This window comes from Podarcis pityusensis (assembly GCF_964106645.2).
Source record: "Podarcis pityusensis genome assembly, chromosome: 6".
Classification (NCBI taxonomy): domain Eukaryota; kingdom Metazoa; phylum Chordata; class Lepidosauria; order Squamata; family Lacertidae; genus Podarcis; species Podarcis pityusensis.
This window is the reverse complement of record NC_138030.1, coordinates 636,935-656,884: the sequence shown is the minus strand read 5'-3', so window position 1 is coordinate 656,884 and position 19,950 is coordinate 636,935. Positions and strand designations below refer to the sequence as shown.

Here is a 19,950-nt window from a genome sequence, read left to right as displayed (position 1 = left end):
CCTCCCCGTTGGCCGAGCGGCTGCCCATCCTGCGGCGCGGCCCCTGATTGGTGGGTCTCAGGCGAGGGGCGGGCTCCGTCCCCTGTGGGATGCCGGCGGGCCGAGCGGGTCTCCTTCGGCAGGGCGGCCTGGAGGGAAGGAGCCGGAGGGGGAGAGAGAGCGGGGCGGAGCGGGGGGCCGCCCGGGCGGGAGAGGGGAGGAGGGGAGAGGGGCTCTGGCGCGGGAAGGGTTAATGGGCCGCACGCTCACGGCAGAGGGAGGCCAGGCAGGAAGGGGTTAAGCCCCCCCCCAAAAAAACCCCATTATTTCCCCTCTCCCCACACGAAAAAGAGAGAAATCCTTATTCCCTTTGGGTGGGACTGGGCGGGCTTTGGGAGCTTCCAGGCAGGAAGGGGTTAACCCCTCCTCATCGGAAACCATTCTTCCCTTTGGGTGGGTTGGGAAGGGGGCCTCGGGAGGGGGGGGGCTCCCTTCTCCCCACCCCCCCACACCCCAGTTATCCTGAGAGCAGGGATGCTCCTCCGGGCCTCTGGGTAGCATCCTGACCCTTTGCCCGGGGCAGCCATGGAGCTGGGCTCCTGCTTCAAGAACTATGCGGACTTCCGGGAGTGCTTCAGCACCTACAAGGAGGAGAACCGGCTCCAGTACGGCTTGAGGAGCTGCGTCTCCATCCGCTTCCACAACCGCAAGAACGGGACCAACATCCGCGAGGACGTCACGTAAGGAGGCCTGCGCTTCAGGCGGGAAAGGGGGGGGTGCCGTTTTTAGAATTGCCGCATCTAAGATACCTTTTGGAGGGACTTCTGCTGCGGTTATGAGGGGTTGGGCTGATGGTCCAGTAGGTTTATTCTACCGCTAATCACCTACAATAATCCTAGAATGATAGTCTCAGGGAACTGTGGCATTATATCACTGATTCTCCTGATTAATCCCATTAGTTAGGCTGCCAGGGCAATGCTTCGCCCCCTTGATGTCCCCTTTCCTCTTCCATTCGCCAGGTTTATGCAGGTGAAGTTTGGCTGCTCCCGGTCGAGAGACTCCAGCAAGAAGAGGAAGCAGCAGGCCAGCTTGTGCCCAGCGTATTTCGTCCTGCAATACAACGAGGAAATAGACCGACTGGTGATCAGCGAGCTGAATGGCAACCACGTCCACACAGAGTCCAAGGCTTCCTTGGTCAGCTCCAATGCCCCACCTGGGACCAGGATGGCGACGAAGCTGCCTGGCCCCCGCAAAGCTCCCGGCAGCCCCCCAGCTAAGCTGCGCAGGGAGGAGCCAGCGGAGGTAGAAGCCTGTGAAAGGGACAGCGACGTGAGCGTGGAGGTCGAAGTGGACTCTGACGAGCCTCCGCTGCTCCCACCTTCCCCTCGCAAGGAAGCCGAGGTTCCTCCTCAGGCAGGGGAAGATGGCTCCTCCAACTCTGCTTTCCTCCAAGTCGCCGAAGTGATGAAAAACTTTCTGCGGGTGGACATGGGCTCCTTGGCCTCCATCAGCGTTGGCAGCGACCAGGACCTGGAGAGGCTGAACTTCCAGACCAGCAAGATGAGGAGCCTCTTTGTCAAGTTCCCCGAGAGCCTTCTGCTACACCGGGTCCAGAGCAAGAGGGGCCACGTCCTGTATGCGTTCCTCGTGGAGAGCAAGGAGAGGGTGGGGAAGTTGGTCCACCTTGCCATCTTGAAGGAGGACACGCAGGAGAACACGCGGAAGATGTTCTCCGTGTTCAAGGAGTTCAACCCTGAGTGGCAGAAGGTCAAGGTGGTCTTCATGGACATGTCCTTCCTCCACCGGGCCAGTTTGCAGGAGCTCTTCCCTTCGGCACAGGTCCTCCTCTCTGTCTACCACACCGTGCGGCTCCTGGAGAAGAAGCTGAAGGAGTCCCACGCGTCTTTCTCCTTCAAGTACAACTTCAAGCTGGCCCTGAAGGACGCTGTCTTCTCCACCTCCACCTCGAACCTGGACGCGTTGTCCCAGCAGGTGAGGCACGTGGTGGACCAGGACTTGTACAAGTACCTGCGGACTAACTGGTTCTCCTGCGAGATGCTCTGGTACATGCACGCCAAAAAGGGCCTCCATTCCTGCAGCACCTACATCGACAGCTTGGACCTCGTCGCTCAAAAGCTGTCCCAGCTTTTCGGCACCCAGCCGTCGCTGGAGACCAGCATCCTTCGCTTCGTGGAGTACGCCGACAGCTTCAACACCAAAGGCCTGGAGAACCTGACCCAGGGCCTGGCGGAGGACAGCCGCAGCGGCCTCATGCAGGAGCTGAAAGTCCTGGCCCGGCCCGCCGTGAGACGCAGCTCCAGTACCGCCTTGCAGCAGCAGCAGCAGCCATTGCCCGGGAACGCAGCAGAGGAGCCTCCGAAGCAGTTCACCAAATACAGCCCAGCCAAGCCTGTTGCCACCATGCTGTCGGCCCTGCGGGACAGCTGCACGGACGTTGCCTACCAGCTGTGTCTGAACGAGTGGGACGTGGTGCAGAAGTCCGTCCAGCTCCTGAGCTGCGCCAGGTACAAGACCACAGTGCAGCTGCTGGAGGACACGCACCAGGTCAGCAGGGACGGCAAGAGCTGCAGCTGCTACTTCCACTGCCGCTACCAGCTGCCCTGCCGCCACATCTTGTCCATGCTGCTGGCCAACGGGGAGGTGGTGGGGGAAGCCATGGTGGGCAAGCGCTGGCAGAAGGAATACCAGCACCTTTCCGTCTTGGGGGAGAGCCTTCTCGAGTTTACAGAGCCCTCCGCAGGCCCGCTGGGGCCAGTGGGGGCGGCCTCAGGGGAGCGGGGGGACAAGATCCAGTCTCTCAGCAAGGAACTTGGGAACCTCTTGCTGCAGAGCGAGGGGGAGGAGCTGGAGGAGCGCACCTCCACCCTCAAGATGATTGTCAACATCTGGACTAAGTGTTGCGAGCTGCAGGGCGGGGAGGGGCCGGAGAAGAAGCCCCTCAATGTCCTGAACGTAGGAGACCTCCCCTTTCTCTGGGTGAAAAAGGAAGAGATGGAAGAAGTTGAGGTGACTTCAGGAATGCCCGGCCCAGCCGTTGAAGACGTCCAGACTTCCCTGGCTTGAAATCCACGCCAGCGTGGAGTCGTGAGCAACTGGAGGCGACCTTGACTGTGTTCCAGGCCCACTGTGGTTTTCCCCAGCTAAAGAAACTCAGGATTGCTGTTCAGTTTTGCAACAAGAAAGCAGACTCTACTCTGGTCCTCCTTTGGTGGCTGCTCTTTATGAGGACTTGGCATGCAGGTGGTGGGCACAACCATTCCTCCTGACCTGTATGCTGCAAAGGTCCCCGTTGACTGACTGACGCACACACGCATTCTCCAGGTTTTGCAGCCCACGGCTGCAGGCTTGACAATCAGAGAAGGTCTCCTTTACACGGATGGCCTTCTCCAGGGCATCTTCCTTGCCAAACCTTTGTCAGTTGCTCTTGACTGTTGCGTCTTGTTTCCTCGTTGCCGTCTCCCTTGTTTTTTCTTCTTCTTTAACGCAGGCCATTTTAAGAGTTGGAAGGAATCCCGAGGGCCATCACCTCCTACCTCCTGCTATGCAGGAATCTCAGCTCCAGGGCAGATGGCCGTCCAACCTCTGCTGAAGACCTCCGAGGAAGGAGAGCCCACCTTCCAGGGATAGTCGTGTTTGGCTGCTTCAACGTGACGTGACTCTCTGGGCCTGATGCATGCAAAGAATTGCTGTCTTGGTTCTAGCTGTATTTTTACTGTAATGCTTCTGGGGTGGAGGCTGGGCCCCCCCGCCTGGCTTCAGCGGCAGGGAAAAGTGATGCTGAGTTGTTGCTTTCTTTGGTGTCCTGAAGCCTCTCCCAGCAGGGACTAGTTTTGCTGCTATGTACTTAGACCAAATTTATTGTTGGAAATAAAAGTCTGACCGTCCTCCTTTGGTACCTGAACGTACTTTTCAGTTTGCCTTGTGTTTCAATTCTCTCCTCTCTGTTTGCTGTTAAAAAGCAAAACAAAAGACCGTGGCCAGGATATCTTTGAAGCCAATACTCCGAGCAGAACTCCCAAAGTGGGTTTGTGAAGCGCACTGTTTCTCTCTATGCCTTTTGGGAAGCTAATTAGTTCAGAAAGCTGGTGCAACAGAGCAAAGGCTTTTCATTTAAGACTCACAGTCCAGTTAAAGGCCTAAACTACTGCGCTGTGGGTTAAACCACAGAACCTAGGACTTGCCAATCAGAAGGTCGGCGGTGCAAATCCCTGCAATGGGGTGAGCTCCCGTTGCTTGGTCCCTGCTCCTGCCAACCTAGCAGTTCGAAAGCATGTCAAAGTGCAAGTAGATAAATAGGTACCGCTCCGGCGGGAAGGTAAACGGCGTTTCCGTGCGCTGCTCTGATTCGCCAGAAGCAGCTTAGTCATGCTGGCCACATGACCTGGAAACTGTACGCCGGCTCCCTTGGCCAATAAACCAAGATGAGCGTCGCAACCCCAGAGTTAGCCATGACTGGACCTAATGGTCAGGGGTCCCTTCACTGTGTGCAAACCCAGCGGCATTTGATTTGCCAGAATGATAGAAAAGGTTTTGGGGGATGGGGATGAGAATGCGTAGTTGTACACAATACTTTTCCCCACTCGCAGCTTCTCTGCTCTGAATTGCACCTTTAAGAGCTATATTTCTCCCACCCACCTTGGGTTTCCACTTGTGTTTGCTAGGGGAAGGTGGTTGGGGCACCCAATGTCGAGCAGAGGTGTGGGGAAATACATAACCCCTTCTTCTCAAGTGGCGTAAAGGAACGCCTGAAGAATAGGCAAGTGATAGAGGAGACTGTCCTCACACCTTGTGCTGAGAGCCTTCCTCTCTGCTCAGCAGCAGTTCAGCCCTTCTTCGGAGTTCAGTTCTGAACATCGCCTGGACTTTTAGAGATTGCCCCTCATACCAATCGATTGTGCTCCCTCTTCCACGTGACAGCCCTCGAGACCTTTGAAGGTGGCTACCACATCTCCCCTCAGTCATCTCTAGCCTAAGCACACCCAACTGCCTCAACCGTTCCTCATCAGGCTTGGTTTCCAGACCCTTGACCACCTTGGTCGCCCTCCCCTGCACACCTTCCAGGACATTTCCGCCTTAATGGCGAAGGGCTATAAATGGTTGGCAGAGCCCAGGCTGGTTCAGTGTTACTTCTCTAATTTATACCCCTCCCAAAGGAACCCACAGTATCTAGACAGAGAGCTGGGAGACAAACACACACACCCCACACCCGTCTGAAATCCTGGACAGCCACTGCCAGTTGGTGCGTGCCAGAGGTGCCCAAATTGTGCTCCGCAAATCGCAGCTTCGTGCTGGGGGTCCATGGCGTGACTCTGAAGAATGACACGCACAGAAGCGGCTTTGTTGCTCTACGGCTGTGAGGAAGCTCCTTCTCTGAGCTGCTTGAAAGGAAGGGCTGTTTGGCTCAGGATCATGAGCACCAGAAGACTCTTTGGAGTTTGCTGAGACACACACACACTTACGATACGATAATCTTTATTGTCATTGTCCCATACAGAACAACGAAATTGAAAAATCTACATCAGACATTCAAAAACCAACAAGCCTGCCATCCCATCTATCCCAACCTGGTTAGCCCCCTAAAAACTCTGATACCCCATTTTAAAATAAATAATTTGTCCTAACAAACCCTGACTCCCCTCCAGGGAGCTCTCAGCTGCAGCATCTGCACGCACCGCCATCTTGGAGACCTGCGTGGCAAGCCGATGGTCCAGTCCTGCGCTATGGAGACCCCTAGCCTGCCTGGAAGGATGTGGGGGTGGTCTCCCTTGGGGAAGAAGGAGGCGAAAGGAAGATGCAGCCCAGCTGAGATCTGAGAGAGGAGCCCCCCCTCTTGGGAGGGGCCAGGTGGGTTGCCATGGTGACCAGGACCCGCCCTCCTTTGTGACCTTTCTTGCTTCCCTAAAAGCCCACCGCTTGCAGGTGGCATTGTGGGTCAGCAGTGAGGCGAGGAGAGAGACAGGAGTTGGCGGCAGTTGGTGGCAATTAGGAGAGGAGTTTGGTTTGTTATTTTTCCGGTTTGTTATTTTGATTTTGATTTGATTTATGACTTTTATTTGATTCATTTGATTTATTTTATTTTTATTTGATTTATTATTATTATTTTACAATAATATTTTTATTAATTGCAAATTAGAAAACATACATATTCACAACAAAAGAAAATACAAAAGAAAAAGAAAAGACACCTAACCAAGGGGAAAAAATTAGAGAATATTTTGTCTCTTTTCATATTTACAGTTATTTATACTTCTATAAAATGCTATTCACAATAAAGCAGTGAAATGAAAGATATCAGAAAAAAGAAAAAAGAGCAAAGAAAGAATAAATAGTAAAAGAAAAAGATCATAGGTGAAAAGGAAATGGGCAGGCTGTAAGTAGCATTCCTTCCTTTCTCTTCGACTCCTGGGGGGGTGAGTCCTGGGGTCCCCCGCAGAGTCTTGGCTCTCTGGTCTTTATTCAATGAACTGTTGCAACAGGACTTCCAACTGCAACAAGGAAGAAGCAGAAAGAAGCCCCTTTTACCCACAACGTCCTACGTGCATCACATCTGTGTCACAAACTAGGAGGGTTTTTCCGGCAGAAACCTGAGTCTCAGGTGTGCCCCTGTCCCTGCCTTGACCTCCACCTTACACCCATTGACTAAATCAAAGGGAAATAGAGACATGTTCCTGTTTCCCAGCCCAGCTGAGTCCCTGCTCTTGTCCTGGCCAAGTCCCCAGTCCATGGAGGTTGGGTCCACTCTTGTCCTTGAGATGGCGACCTGTCTGGCCCTCAGAGACCAGGATGGCAGGGATTCTCACCCAGGTGGAAGCCTTGCTGTGGACGTGGTCTCCTGCTTCAGGGATCAGGGCTGCCCCATGCCATATCCCAAGCATAGCTGTCAACTTTCCCCTTTTCTTGCGAGGAATCCTATTCGGAATAAGGGAATTTCCCTTAAAAAATGGAAAACGTTGACAGCTATGATCCCAAGTGCCTCCTCTGGGAGCCCTCTTCCTTCGGAGCAGAACAGCGTTGGAATGGTGTCGATCCGAGGTTGGATTGCTTTTATAGGAATCTTTGAAGGTTTCCCCGCTGCAAGAGTAGGCAAGTGCTACAACCAGATACTAGGCAAACTTGAACAAGACACAAACGACTATTTCTTCTTCTTCTTCTTCTTCTTCTTCTTCTTCTTCTTCTTCTTCTTCCTCTTCTTCTTTTGTGATCCCTCGCAGCCGAGGAGGATTGTCTTCCACACTGGGGACATAGGTTTCCGGGCGAGAGTTGATCCCAGTGAGGGTTTGCCAAGCGTACCTTCCTCTTAGCACATTTCTCCCTTGCGTCCTGAGTTCGAGTGTCTTCAAAGCCCACGGCACCTTTGGAAAAGGCTCCAACTGGAGCTCTCACAGGCCAGTGTTTCCCAGCCGTTGGTGTTTACACTACATCTTTTTAGATTGGCCTCTTTTGTTGACCATTATGCTTCCCATTTTCAAGTTCGGAATAAAGTAGTTGCTTTGGAAGATTAAAATCAGGCAATTGGGGCTGCCGGCTTCTGAGTCGCTCTCTCTGCTCATCTCTTCTAGGTTCAGGTGCTTAAGGCACCTCTTCAGACGCTGCAACAGGGCTGCCCCCCAACAAGGCCCAGAGCAGCCCATGGTGCCAGGTGAGCAAGTGGCCCTCCTTTGGGAGACAGAGGAGGGCAGGAATGGGCATGGGGGGCAGCTAGACAAAAGTGCTGGCATGCAGAGGGCCATCTCCTTCCAGCAGCCCGTGGCAAAGACCATCACCTCTGCTCTGACCTAAATCAGTGACCCGGGCTTACTCAGCCAGGGCACACTATCAGCAGATCAAACTGCGCACACAGAATAGGCGTGAGGCTTGTGGAAGTATACTACAACTACAGATTTATTAATCATAAATCAGGACAGAAACATGTCATCTCAGAGAGAACAGCAAAAGCAATACACAACGGAAGTTTCCAGCAAGCTGTGCTGGAATGTAAACAGATATGTGACACATAGCACTCCCATGTCTGTTCCTGGAGGTGGAATGGAAATGTCAACATCAATATGCAAAGAGCCAGACGGCTGGATCCGACCCAAGGTCCATCTGGGCCAGCGGCTGGAAACCTCCCCCCCCCCCCAGCGGCCAACCCATTTTGTAGAGTCTGATGGAGGAAGCAAGGGGCTGGGGGGCTGGGCTGGGGGGCAGTTGTCAGCTGGAGGGGCACCTTCCCTGGGGAGCCACGTTCTGGGGGAAGGAGGCTGGGATTGGCCCCCAAGTCCCATTTAGTAGGACCTGGAACCAGGAGAAAACTCTTGGAATAGCCTTGCCAGGGTCTCAGGGACGAACTCACTTCTTCCTATGCCCTTCTCTTTGCAGTTCTGCTGAGGTTCCACATCCCTGCCCCAGGGGTGAGTACTGTACTGGAGAAAACAAGAGCAGGGAGTGGACCCCTCAGACCTGCCCCCCCTTCTCATTGCCTGGGCTATTTTGCCCCAAACTCTCCCCTCTCAGATGCAGAGAAGCCCCCACCTCACCCCACCCATCAAGGACTGACAGCCTGATTTTTGTATTTAAGCTGCTGGAGGACGGACAGCGGTACCTCCTGGGGGTGATGCAAGAGTGCCAGGCAGCTGAGCTCAGCGGTTTCCGAACCCTGAAGTGCTCCAAGCAGGAGACGGCCCAAGCCATTCTGGTGAGTGGGAAGTGGTGTGAGGGACCCCCAAGGGGAGGGGGGCTTTGGGGAAGGGGTTGTGCATCCCCGGAGAGGAGGACTCTGTCGGCTTAGGGATAGGGTGCTAACGGAGAAATCGGAGGGCTCCCTTGGACAAAAAACAAGGACACCAGCCAGGAATACCAGAGCAAAACAGCAGCCAGGAGGCTTGGTCTTTATTGAAGACTGTCACGACAGGACTCCCACCTGCCACCAGGTGGAACAAGATGGAAGCCCCAAACAAAAGAGAACCCAAACTTTTATTAGCTGCTAATCCCCCAAACTACACCCCTAGAACTACATCATGACTACATCATTGACACATCACAAAAAGGAGGGGTTGAGGGAGGAGTTGTGGTGGTAACCTGAGTGTCCTGTCACCTGGCTGGTTCCCCCTTTCCCCCTCCCCATGAGTACTTTCCAGGTGACAGAGGGGAGTTTGCAGTTTCCTGCCCCCAGAGGGAAGAGCTGATCATTGTCCTTTGTTCCAGTCTGTGCTGAATCCACTCCTATATGCAAGTTCTTTGTGACCTTGATGGTCTTCTGTCTAGGACCATCAGGGTTGGCATAGCAACTGGGCAGGGCTCCTGTGGATGTGCTGGGATGGTGAAGGGATTATGGTTGCCCTGTATCAAACCTTCCCCATTTTGTAGTCCTTCCTTCATGGAGTAAAATAAAAGTGGAACAGTGCAAATCCGATGTATGGTTGATTTTCTATGAATTTATAACAGAAGCGTCACGTATGTCGTGCGTGTGTGTGTGTGTGGAGTTCGTAGAAACTGAATGATTGGGGGTGGGGGTTCCTGCGACACCCAGAAAGAGCTGACTTTCCTCCTCTGTTCTCTTCCAGGACATCTTTGGCCACCTGGAGCGCTTCAGGGATCGCCCCCCTGAGCCTGGCTCTGGACTTGGAGGCCCACATCCAGCTGAGGTGAGTGGGGTCCTTGGGATGGGTGGGGTTTGTAGGGGGTGGGTGGGGGGCAGAACTCCAGGGGGAGCTCCAGGTGGGGAAGAGCAGGAGGGAGAAGGGGGCAAGGGAGACTGGGAGGGGGCAGTGTCTAACCCCTTCCCTTCATGAGGCCAAAGTTTAGTGGAGACATGCTCAGCGCCATCCTTCACAGGACCCTGGAGGCTGTTTTTGGGGGCCCACAAAAGGAGGAGGACAGAGAGGTATGTCCTTGGTCTGGACTTCCCTTCTTCTTCTTCTTCTTCTTCTTCTTCTTCTTCTTCTTCTTCTTCTTCTTCTTCTTCTTCTTCACACACATGCAGAATCTAACCCAGCACTCAACTTCTTTTCTCTCTTTTCCCGCAGGAACTGAAGCAGCACTTCCAGCTCCTGCTGGGGAGTCTCCTGATGGAAGCCCCCAGTCCTGGCACCCCCCTCCAGCTGCTCAGTGTAAGTGTCCCCCCAACTTGCTCGGGGCTCGGGCCCTTGAGCCTGCCCTACTGCTTTGGCCCCAACTGGCCCCAACTCTTTCCTCCCGCAGGACCTCCAAGGATACGCCCTTGACGAAACCAGGGAGGCTCAAACACTAGTGGCCAGCAGCATTTCTCTGCTTCTGGCCGTGGCGCGGAGATTCCCCCAACTCAGAGTAAGTACCTCGCCTTCATTTCTCTGGTTGCTTCCATCCCCGCAAGAGCGCATCCCCCAGCGACCTTTATCGCAGATGATGCGCTGTGTGTCCCTGGGGGCCAGGATGAGGCCAGAGGCTTTTCCTGCCCCCTTTCCTGCTGCTGCTGCTGCTGCCTGGGGAGGTCCTCTGGGACAAGGGATTGGGCCCAAGGCAGAGGGAGGCCCGTCCTTCCTGCCTTGGGGCTGCTTCTGTGCTCTCTTGCACCCATTCAGGGTGGATTCCGTAGTATCATCTGACCTGGATTTTTCTTTGCAGATGACAGTAATTCAGCCAGACCTGGCCTGCTTCCGGTGGAGACCCAAAAAAGGTAAGCCCCACACCTTGGAGACAGAGAACTCTTGCTTGAAGATCCGTGCCTCCCAGGTTTTCTTGCTGGGAGTCCCGCAGGACCTGCTCCCACCTGGCCGGGGAGGGCAGCGCCCGGACTGACTCTCCTTTCCATTCTCTTCCATCCAGATGGCATCATCCTTGAAGACATGTAGTCAGGGCAGACGTCTCGCAGAAGGTGTTACAGAAAAATCTAGGTGTGAGGCTGCTCCGTCCCCCAGCTGGTCGGGTCCCTGCAGAATAAAGGAAGGATTCCAGCCACCAACTGGAGCAAATAGCTCTAGACCAAAGTTTATTGCGCAACAGGTTCAAAGAGGAATTTTGAGCCCCGAGGAGGGGGTGACAAGGACTTCTTTTAAAAAATAAATATTTTTATTAAGAATTTCAACACAATAATTTTAACAAAAATACACCATCCACATTTTCCCCCCCATTTCCCTCCCTCCCCCCCCTGAACATATAACCACCCTCCCAATCCCTCCCTGCGACTTCCCTCAGATCCTATCTCTGGTTTCTCAACATATGTTTTTATCTGCATGTTATGAAATTGTAATGATCCTCAATTTATCTATCTGTAAATCCTCCTTACATCACTGACATGTCACAAAAGGGGTGGGATAGACAAGGGTTACACTAGTTTAACCTTGGCAAACATGTCCAGACAAGTCCTTGGTACAAGATTAGCATTAGGGTATAAGATTAGCAGAGGGATGCGGGTGGCACTGTGGGTTAAACCACAGAGCCTAGGACTTGCCGATCAGAAGGTCGGCGGTTCGAATCCCTGCGATGGGGTGAGCTCCTGTTGCTCAGTCCCTGCTCCTGCCAACCTAGCAGTTCGAAAGCACGTCAAAGTGCAAGTGGATAAATAGGTACCGCTCCAGCGGGAAGGTAAACGGCGTTTCTGTGCGCTGCTCTGGTTCGCCAGAAGCGGCTTAGTCATGCTGGCCACATGACCCAGAAGCTGTACGCCGGCTCCCTCGGCCAGTAAAGCGAGATGAGCGCCGCAACCCCAGAGTCGGCCACGACTGGACCTAATGATCAGGGGTCCCTTTACCTTTACCTTTTATAAGATTAACATAGGCAAACACCTCTGAAGTTCCACCACCCAAAGTCCAATAGAACTTCTTTGCACGTCTGGACCCCTCGGCAAGTCCGGTGATGGGATTAGGCTTTCCTTGGCCAACAATCAGCTCAGCGATTGTCATCTCTGGGCACTTCCTGGGGTAGGAGGTATGTCTACATGTCTTCACGCTTGGGGAGGTGGCAGGGAAAAGTTGTTTTTCCAAAGCCAAAATAGTGTTGAAATGGAGGAAACTGGCAAAGGAGTTGACTTTATATGATTGTTAAAGCTAGGTAACTTCCCTGAGCTATCAAGTCGAAAGGATACATTTATGCATAATATTTGTAACATTTAACAACTTTAAAGATGTGCCCCCCCCCCCCCGTAATTTCTGTAACAAAGGAAAGTCTCACTTCCCATGAAAGATTTCAGAAAGGGGAGAAACCATATTGGTGCTTGGAATGCGGGAAGAGATTTCTCAATATCTCACTTGGAGGTGTTTCCGGAGAGTGGTGGTTGGCTGACCTCTGTCCTCTAAGGCGGTGAAGCAGTGATGTAAAAGCATCCAGACTACAATCTGGTGGCTAGTTTCCCTTTCTTTCCACAAGAAAGGGTTGAAGAGCAAACCACAAAAGTTCTGAAGAAGTGTCTGTCTTCTAGAGCAATTGGGGGGAGACTAAGCCCACCAGAAAGACCCAAGGATGCTCAGATTGGGGACAGAAATCAGCTCCAAACTGTTGTAGACTTAGAGTCAGCTACTCATTCCTAGAATTATTTTAATTAAGACTGAATAGGAAACCAAGAGGATGCCCTATTTGTCGATTGAATAACGCACAGAAGTGATAGACTGTGAATGGTCATGAAAGAACTGATAAAACCAGGCTGGATGTAGAGATCCAAAAAGCATTAACATTATTTTGCCTGAAAAGATCTCACGGATTTATGGCTTTTTGAGTTCCTTAGGATATATCATCTACTCCCTGTGTAACTCCTTGCGTCTTGGTGTCAAGCTGATTGAAGGCAGAGACGGATGCCCACAAGCGACTCTCCCCTCCCGGGGGTTCCAGCAACTGGTATTCAGAGGCATCCAGCTGTCTCCTCCTCCTGCCAGACCCTCTTTTTAAGGCGTCCCAAGGTGAGGGACAACTTGGCCTCCTGCAGCAGAGAGTTCCACTGGTTAACTACGCACTGCTTGAAGGAGGACTTGCAGAATCCTTGCCCGGTGGAGTCGGGCGGGTCCCAGGGTCATCTAGTCCAACCCTGTGCAATGCAGGTGTCTCAGCTCCCGGGGCAGCCTAGCCTGGAGCCTTCCTTGCCCAGAGGCCATTCCACTGGGATGGGGATCAAGATCCCACCTGATCCCTTTGACACGTGTTGGGGGGCTTGCTCTCACCCTTGCTTCCCCCCTGCATTTCGTGCCTCGCCCGCCCTGAGATCTCCAGCCGGAGGGCACGAGGCCCATTGCATAAAGAAAACCATGAATCAGGCCAACTTGGCCCTCCAGCTGTTTTGGGACTACAACTCCCATCATCCCTGAGCACTTGTCCTCTTAGCTAGGGATGATGGGAGTTGTAGTCCCCAAACAGCCGGAGGGCCGAGTTGGCCTATGACCAAGAACTCAATGAGCGCCGCCACAGCGCCCTCTGCCGGGCCGCCGCGGGAATGGCGGGCGGGTCACGTGAGCGCCGAGGGAGCCCCTGAACGTCACGCGTTTCCTTGGCGACGGCGCAATGGCGCGCTTCCGTCCTGCCCGGGGGGGGGCGAGGGGCGGGGCCTGGCGACGGAGGAGGAGGAGGCGGAGGAGGCAAGATGGCGGCGCCCGGGGACGGTGAGGGGGCGCGGGAGGGGGGGAGGGAGGGAGGGAGGGAGGGGGGTCTCAAGCCAAGGCGCTAGTCCTCGGGGGGGGGGGGAGGCCGGCCGGGGAGAGACAGGCTCCGTTGCAGCCGGGGAAGGAGAGGGGCAGAGGCGCCCGGGAGAGGCTGCTTCTGTTTCTCCTTCTTCTCCTCTGCTGCTGCTTCTGCATCTTCCTCTTCTTCTGCATTTTGCTTCTTTTCTGCTTCTTTTCTGCTTCCTCTGCTTTCTTCTTCTTCTTCTTCTTCTTCTTCTTCTCCTCCTTCTGTTGCTTCTTCTGCATTTTCCTTCTTCTTACAGTGGTACCTCGAGTTACAGACACTTCAGGTTACAGACTCCGCTAGCCCAGAAATATTACCTCGGGTTAAGAACTTTGCTTCAGGATGAGAACAGAAATCGCGCGGCGGCAGCAGGAGGCCTCATTAGCTAAAGTGGTGCTTCAGGTTAAGAACAGTTTCAGGTCAAGAACGGACCTCCAGAATGAATTAAGTTCTTAACCCGAGGTACCACTGTATTCTGCTTCTCCTTCTCTTCCTCCTCCTCCTCCTCCTCCTCCTCCTCCTGCTTCTTCTCTGCTTCTTCTTTCTTCTTCTGCTTCTTCCTTCTTCTTCTGCTTCTTCCTTCTTCTTCTGCTTCTTTTTCTTCTTCTTCTTCTTCCTCTGCTTCTCCTCCTCCTCTCGGCGCTCCTCCCTGATGCCATTCCTCCTCTGCTCGCTGCTGTGGATGCCCACCTTGAGAAATCAACTCCAAGAGGAAAGGGCAGCAGCTTAAAAACACCCCCCCCCCGGTCCCCCCCTTGCTTTTAATGCCTCTGTGGCAGCAGCACTGGCCTGGTTGGTGGGCCGTACATCCGAAGTTGCTTTGGCTTGTCCTGGGCAAGATGAAGCCACAGATCAATTCAGAGAGTAGTAAAGATAAGGTTCTAAGTCGGAGCCTAGGAAGCTGGCCTTCTGGGGGCCTTTATCCCCACCCAGCCCTCCCTGGGGTCAAAGCCGGGGCCTCCTGCGCACCCGCTCTTCCCACTGGGCTGCAGCGAAGCCCCTTGTGCACATTGCCCTCGTGTCGTGGCAGAAGGCACTTGGCTGCCGTTTGTGGCGCAGGAGGATGTGTGGCGGCTCTTGGTAGAGATGCGCCCAGGCAGTCAAATCCTGTTTGGTGCTGCTTCATAGAATACAGTCGTGTGATGCCACTGTTTTGTTCAGTTTCTGTGCAGGAGGGTACGCTCTCTTCTGTATAGCTCCCAAACTTTCATATATGTAAAATAAAAAAACACTTAGCCTTGCAAATAAACAGATAAATAGCCTAACTGAAGGGACTGCCTAAGCAGCTTTGTATTTCAGCAGAAGAAATAGATGAGGCCCTGGTGACATTTTCTCCACCTTCCCGTTGCACCTCAGTGCCTCTGATGTCATTGGGAGAACAAGTTGACCTAACTGGGCCTTCTCCTGGCTCTGTGTGGTTCTTTGTTAACCAGATGCAGCTGCTTTGTGTAAACCAAAACTCTTTGTAAGCCAAGTTTGTAGAACACACTGAAAAATACAGATGTGAAGCTTGACTCTAAAAATACATTTTTTAAAAAAAAAATGGGAAACACAATGGACTCCATTTAAAAAAATCCCACACAATGTGCCTTTTCCATTGCTACTGGTACAGCACCTTCACTCTCTTCGGTGGGTTAAAAATGTTGAATTTGTCACCTTCTAGATCTCATAAGAAGATCCCTTTACACACCGAAACAGAACCACCAATCGGGAGAACTGACTTGGCTTCACCCTTTTCTTTCACTCTAGGCCCTTCAGTCTGAGACAAACTTGGCCACTCTTGACCCCGGTGTAAGAGCAGCAGAAACTTGAACTCTTTCCCTGGCAGGAATCCCTGGGAAAAGCTCTCCAAGGCAGACGTTCAGGAAGAGAGTGCACGATGGCCCTGGAAACTGTGAAGGAGCTCTTGAGCTTCGACTGCGGCTTGCTGGTGGCTTACCAGGTGTACAAAAGCTCCCAGCTGGAGTCCATCAGCTTTCAGACCAGCCAAATGAGGGACGTCTTCTTACAGCACCCTGAGGTTGTGCTCATTCATCGAACCCACAACCCGTGGGGCAAGGCCCTCTACACCTTCATGGTGGACCAGCCTTTCATGCAGCTGGAAGGGGAGGTGACCAAGGTGATCCACTTCGCAGTCCCCACCAGGGAGTCGGCGGAAGGCCTGGCTCAAATGTACCGCACCTTCAAGGCCTTCAACCCCGAATGGAAGCAGATCAAGACCTTCCTGGTTGACCCGCGCTTCCGGTGGCTGCCGGCGCTGTCGGAAGCGTTCCCCTCTGTGGACATCCAGCTGTCTGTCTTCCACATATGCAAACACTTGCAGCACAAGATCCAGCAGGTCTCCCTGGAAGCCCACACGGAAAGGCTGGTTCTGAGCGCCTTGAGGAACGCCATGTGTGCCCCCAGCGAGAGCAACTTGAGGAAGCTGTACACCATCCTGTGTGGCTTTGTGAAACCAAACCGCTTGCCCCAGCTCCACAAAGAGTGGCTGCTCAACGAGAAGATCTGGGCCTTTCACCGCTGGCGGACCTGGGGCCAGTGCAGCCAGTATTTCAAAGATCTGGAGATGCTCACACACACCTTAAGCCAGATCTTCTGCATAGGTCCATCCCTGGAGACCTGCATCACCAAAATAGCAAAGACTTACCAGAAGGTTGTCCAGAAGAGCTCCGTGGAGTCTGTGCCAGGCCCAGGCCCTTTGCTCGGGGAGAACGGCTCCTCCATCCAGAACCTGCTGGTTCTTCGCTCCTCTGCTGCAAACTCTCAGAGGTTTCTGCTTCCAAGAGATTCTGCGCCGACCGCCGTGCCGACTCCCCTGAAGCCAGCGGCAGGGGTTGCAGCTGAAGAGTCGGCTCGCGAGGAGGAGGCAGAGGTGACTTCCAGAGAGGCTGAGGAGCGGATCAAGCAGTCCTTGAGCGACATCTGCACAGAGCCGGCGGCCAGGCTGTGCTTGAACGAGTTTGCGGTTGTCCAGAGCTCTGCGCAGTTGATGGGAAACAACGGAGAGGTTGCCAGCATACAGATCCTGGAAGACGCCCAGGCCGTGCGCCACAAGGGCCTCAACAGCTGCACCTGCCACTTCAGCCAGACCTTCCAGCTGCCCTGCCGGCACGTCCTGGCTGTGCTGAACTCCGAAGGGAAGGATTTCGAGCCTGGCAGGATCCCAGCGCGGTGGCGCAAGGGAAACAGCACATCCCAAGAGGGACAGAGCAGCACCGACGGGCTGCTGGAGGTCCTGAGTTGCTCGTGGGACAAGTTGTTGGACAAGTACCTGGCTGTGTCGTTTCTCACTGCGGAGATCAGCCGGCTTCTGAGCCAGTGCAGTCACGAGGAGTTTGATCGCAGGTACAGCACCCTCCGCGAGCTGGCCGACAGCTGGATTGGGCCTTACGTGCAGGTGAAGTTGTAATTGAGCTCAGGGGCGCTACTGGGAGCAGACCCTTGGGCTCCGAGTGCCTGTGGGGCTCCTCCTTTGTGGGGGGAGCTTTGATGAGCAGCCCAAGACTGTGCACACAACTGCAAACCTTTGCTCTTGTCTGAGATTTTGCCGGCAACTCAGAGGCGCCTGACATGACCTACAGTCCCGTGAAGTCCACCCCCTCGTCTCTCTGCATTACTATTCCCCTAAGTCAGTTGGTTTTAACCCCACCAGCATGTCTGGTTCTCCATGTCAAAGGGGACCAGGTGTGTCCCCCAAGTCCTTTTTTCCTCCCTCCCTCCCCTGATTATTGAAACAGGGCCCCCTGCACCCAGCGAGAGCAGGACTTCTCTTTCGTAAATGTCGTCAATAAACAAGTCTTTCCTGTTTGTCGTTTCTCAACATCAGCCTTTAAATACCATTCAAAATCTCATTAAGAAACAGGGCAGGGCTTCTCTGCTGTGGCTCTGCCAGGCGGCTGGTACCGGGCTCAGTGGAAGCGCTCTGTGGGCGTTGTGTCAGACTGGAAACACTGGTGACATGAAAGACACGAGGGGAGAGGGGCAAGAGCTCCAGGAAGCAGCTTCCATTTGGGCTGTTATGTGGAGAGCTGGGTTATCCCTTCCACTTGGTCCCAAGGAGCCTGGCTGGGTAACCCCTGTGCTGGTGTGGGAATGGGAATGAAGGGCTGCCTGGGGTCCAATCCAGACAGCTGTTTGGATCAGAGGATCTGGCCAACAACCTGCTTACAGAAGCAGAAGCATGGACATAAGCAAAGAGCCTTGTTTTTCACAAATCCTTTATGTTGGCTTTTCAAAGCAGAATTGAGCGTTTCCTCCCCCCTGCTCTCACTTCTCCAGCTGCGCCAGGAACAGGGGCAGGAGGCTCCTGTGGGTGGCCCTCTTCCTCTGCTTGTCCCCCCTCTTGCAGGAAGGCCCCAGGCGCTGCATGGCAGCCCACCTCCTCCTCCTCCTCTGTGCTGCCTCCCCTTGCGTGTTGCCAGGCTCCAGGTTCTCCGCCACAAAGCACTGGGCAGCGTGGACCATGTCTTCCTCCCGCACGCCCGGCACGGGGACCGTGGGAATGCCAGCGATCATCATGGCCAGGGTCAGGATGCAGATGTTGGGGGGCAGGTGCAGCGGGGGCTGGGCCTCTCTGTCCTTGCCAAACTTGGCTGACATCAGGAAGACCCCGCTGGGCAAGAATCCCCACCTGGCCAGCGCAAAGTCTCCGCCGGAGCTGGCAAAGTCCTTGGGGGGCTGGCTGAGAGGAAGGGGCGGCGGCACAGAGGAGAGGAAGAGCCACCGGTCGCCCGTCTGCTCAGCGGCATATTCTCGGTCCGGTCCCTGAGGGCACAGCTTCCTGCAGCAGAGGCCTCGGTGTGGCTCCCACCTTTCTGGCGTCCCTTGCCCAGGTGTGCCCGGTGACCAGCAGGCTCCTCCGCAAGGCGGCTTGGTGTCCGGATCCTGGAGCAGCTGGGGGCCGCTGAGCTGATGTGGAGCCCCCTGCTTGGCTTGCAGCTTCCTCCTCAGGAGCCCGATGGCAGAGGAGAGGCCCCCTGAAGCCGGTGTCTCCCTTGGCATCCCAGGGTAGAGGCTCGACGGGCCACTCGGTGCCATTTCGACCTCTCTGCTGCCCAATTCTCCTGTCCAAAATAAAGGCGTGTGTGTTGGGGGGGCACCAACTGGAGTGTCTGGGGCAGAGGTGGATTGGCGGGGAGGGTGTGTGAGGAGGACAACTTGGGGGCTCTGGTTCTCAGGCTAGATTGAAGGCGGGGTGAATTGAGGGTGCTAAATTCCTTCCATGCCCTCGATACCAGTTTCCATTGCCCACACACTCACTTGCCTCCTGGTGCTGAGTAATCTTATTTCCCAAGAGGAAGATAAACTGGAGCGAGAGTTGAGCTGCAGCTGTAATTTTCATTCCATGGGTTCCCTGCTTCCCACTCCGCCCCAGAAGAAACCAGAGAGCTTAGGAGATGGTTCTATGTGTCCCATATCAGCTGCCCCCCCCCCCCCAGGCCTGCCTCTCCCTCGGGCCTCATCCCTGTAGCGCTGGGGCCTCTTCTCTGGCCTTGTCAAAGAGGTGTTTGGCAGCAGAGTGGACCACCTCGGAAGGTGGTGGACTCTTGTCCATTGGAGGTTTTCATCCCTGGCCATCTGCCAGAGATTATTGGGCTGTGATTCCTGCATTGCTGGGGGGGGGGTCCAGATGACCGTTGGGGGTCCCAACTCCACTTCTGTGAGTCTAAGAAGACAGCCACCCATCTCTGGGGTGACATGAAGAGCTCCCTCCACACACCAATTCGGCTGGGGGGGGGGAGGAAAATGTGTGGGGCCGCACAGAGGAGGGCATTGCCTGCACAAAACTCCTCGGGGGATGAAAGGGGAGTCGTTACCTGGACTTGGAGGTGGAAAGAAGCCTGCGGAAGGTTTCCCCATCCCATAATAGGACATGGTGTCCGCTGAGAGCTGGCCTGTGGCTGCCTCAGTGCTGTGCCTGTCCTGGACTCTCCCCATTCTAGAACCAGCGTCACAGGGCTTGGCCCTTACCTCACACAGAGCCCCTGGGCAGCCTTGCCCCTCGGCTGCTGCTCCAAGGAGTTGGGGCCACTTGGCTCAATGGCAGAGGAGGAGGAGGGAAGCCTGGTGAAGCCGGCAGGTTGCTAAGCCTCTTCCGGCCCCCAACATTTGCCCCCCCCCATAAGGAGAGCTGCTGGATCAGGCCAAGGGCCCATCGAGTCCAGCCAACCAGATGCCCATTATGGGAATCCCAGAAGCAGGATCCGAGCACAAGAGCGACTCTCCCCTCTTGCGGTTTCCAGCAGCTGGCAGTCAGAAGCAACGCTGCCTCCTGTGGGAGCGAGTTCCATAGGTTATGTGCTGTGTGAAGAAATTGCTTATTTTTCCTTCCCTGAGCCTTCATGG

The 19,950-nt window shown here is 54.4% G+C and overlaps 4 protein-coding genes across 7 annotated transcripts; 3 read left to right on the top strand and 1 right to left on the bottom strand.

The window, feature by feature from the left end:
* The first annotated feature begins 69 nt into the window (after positions 1-69).
* On the top strand, positions 70-3,905 carry ZSWIM3 (zinc finger SWIM-type containing 3). The gene is made up of 2 exons (XM_081011152.1): positions 70-719; positions 999-3,905. Exons 1-2 carry the CDS (start codon positions 565-567, stop codon positions 3,061-3,063), a joined length of 2,220 nt encoding a protein of 739 aa, XP_080867278.1. The 5' UTR covers positions 70-564; the 3' UTR covers positions 3,064-3,905.
* A 4,379-nt stretch (positions 3,906-8,284) lies between these two features.
* Positions 8,285-11,035, top strand: LOC308480162 (uncharacterized protein). Of its 4 annotated transcripts, XM_081011574.1 has the most exons (7): positions 8,285-8,390; positions 8,558-8,674; positions 9,543-9,623; positions 10,005-10,088; positions 10,180-10,284; positions 10,582-10,633; positions 10,783-11,035. In XM_081011574.1, the coding sequence occupies exons 2-7, from the start codon at positions 8,594-8,596 to the stop codon at positions 10,806-10,808; spliced, it is 429 nt and encodes a 142-aa protein (XP_080867700.1). In that variant the 5' UTR covers positions 8,285-8,390; positions 8,558-8,593; the 3' UTR covers positions 10,809-11,035. The 4 variants fall into 4 exon arrangements, with proteins under 4 accessions (XP_080867700.1, XP_080867698.1, XP_080867699.1 ...); XM_081011572.1 differs by having other exon boundaries at positions 10,180-10,633; XM_081011573.1 differs by lacking the exon at positions 10,783-11,035 and having other exon boundaries at positions 10,582-10,773.
* Positions 11,036-14,585: 3,550 nt separating this feature from the next.
* ZSWIM1 (zinc finger SWIM-type containing 1) lies at positions 14,586-17,412 on the top strand. The gene has a single exon (XM_081011322.1). The coding sequence runs from the start codon at positions 15,485-15,487 to the stop codon at positions 17,012-17,014; it is 1,530 nt and encodes a 509-aa protein (XP_080867448.1). The 5' UTR covers positions 14,586-15,484; the 3' UTR covers positions 17,015-17,412.
* Positions 17,413-17,805: 393 nt separating this feature from the next.
* Positions 17,806-19,558, bottom strand: SPATA25 (spermatogenesis associated 25). The gene is made up of 2 exons (XM_081011538.1): positions 19,422-19,558; positions 17,806-18,668 (listed from the first exon to the last, which is right to left on the bottom strand). The coding sequence occupies exons 1-2, from the start codon at positions 19,540-19,542 to the stop codon at positions 17,872-17,874; spliced, it is 918 nt and encodes a 305-aa protein (XP_080867664.1). The 5' UTR covers positions 19,543-19,558; the 3' UTR covers positions 17,806-17,871.
* Between the last annotated feature and the right edge of the window lie 392 nt (positions 19,559-19,950).

Bases quoted from the DNA above. Each gene is read 5' to 3' on its own strand.
- ZSWIM3 (XM_081011152.1), top strand. From the start codon at position 565: ATGGAGCTGGGCTCCTGCTTCAAGAACTATGCGGACTTCCGGGAGTGC. The intron at 720-998 runs GTAAGGAGGCCT...TCCATTCGCCAG, and splicing joins AACATCCGCGAGGACGTCAC to GTTTATGCAGGTGAAGTTTG.
- LOC308480162 (XM_081011571.1), top strand. From the start codon at position 8,594: ATGCAAGAGTGCCAGGCAGCTGAGCTCAGCGGTTTCCGAACCCTGAAG. The intron at 8,675-9,542 runs GTGAGTGGGAAG...GTTCTCTTCCAG, and splicing joins AGACGGCCCAAGCCATTCTG to GACATCTTTGGCCACCTGGA. The intron at 9,624-10,004 runs GTGAGTGGGGTC...CTTTTCCCGCAG, and splicing joins GAGGCCCACATCCAGCTGAG to GAACTGAAGCAGCACTTCCA.
- ZSWIM1 (XM_081011322.1), top strand. From the start codon at position 15,485: ATGGCCCTGGAAACTGTGAAGGAGCTCTTGAGCTTCGACTGCGGCTTG.
- SPATA25 (XM_081011538.1), bottom strand. From the start codon at position 19,542: ATGGGGAGAGTCCAGGACAGGCACAGCACTGAGGCAGCCACAGGCCAG. The intron at 18,669-19,421 runs GTAACGACTCCC...TATTTTGGACAG, and splicing joins CTTTCCACCTCCAAGTCCAG to GAGAATTGGGCAGCAGAGAG.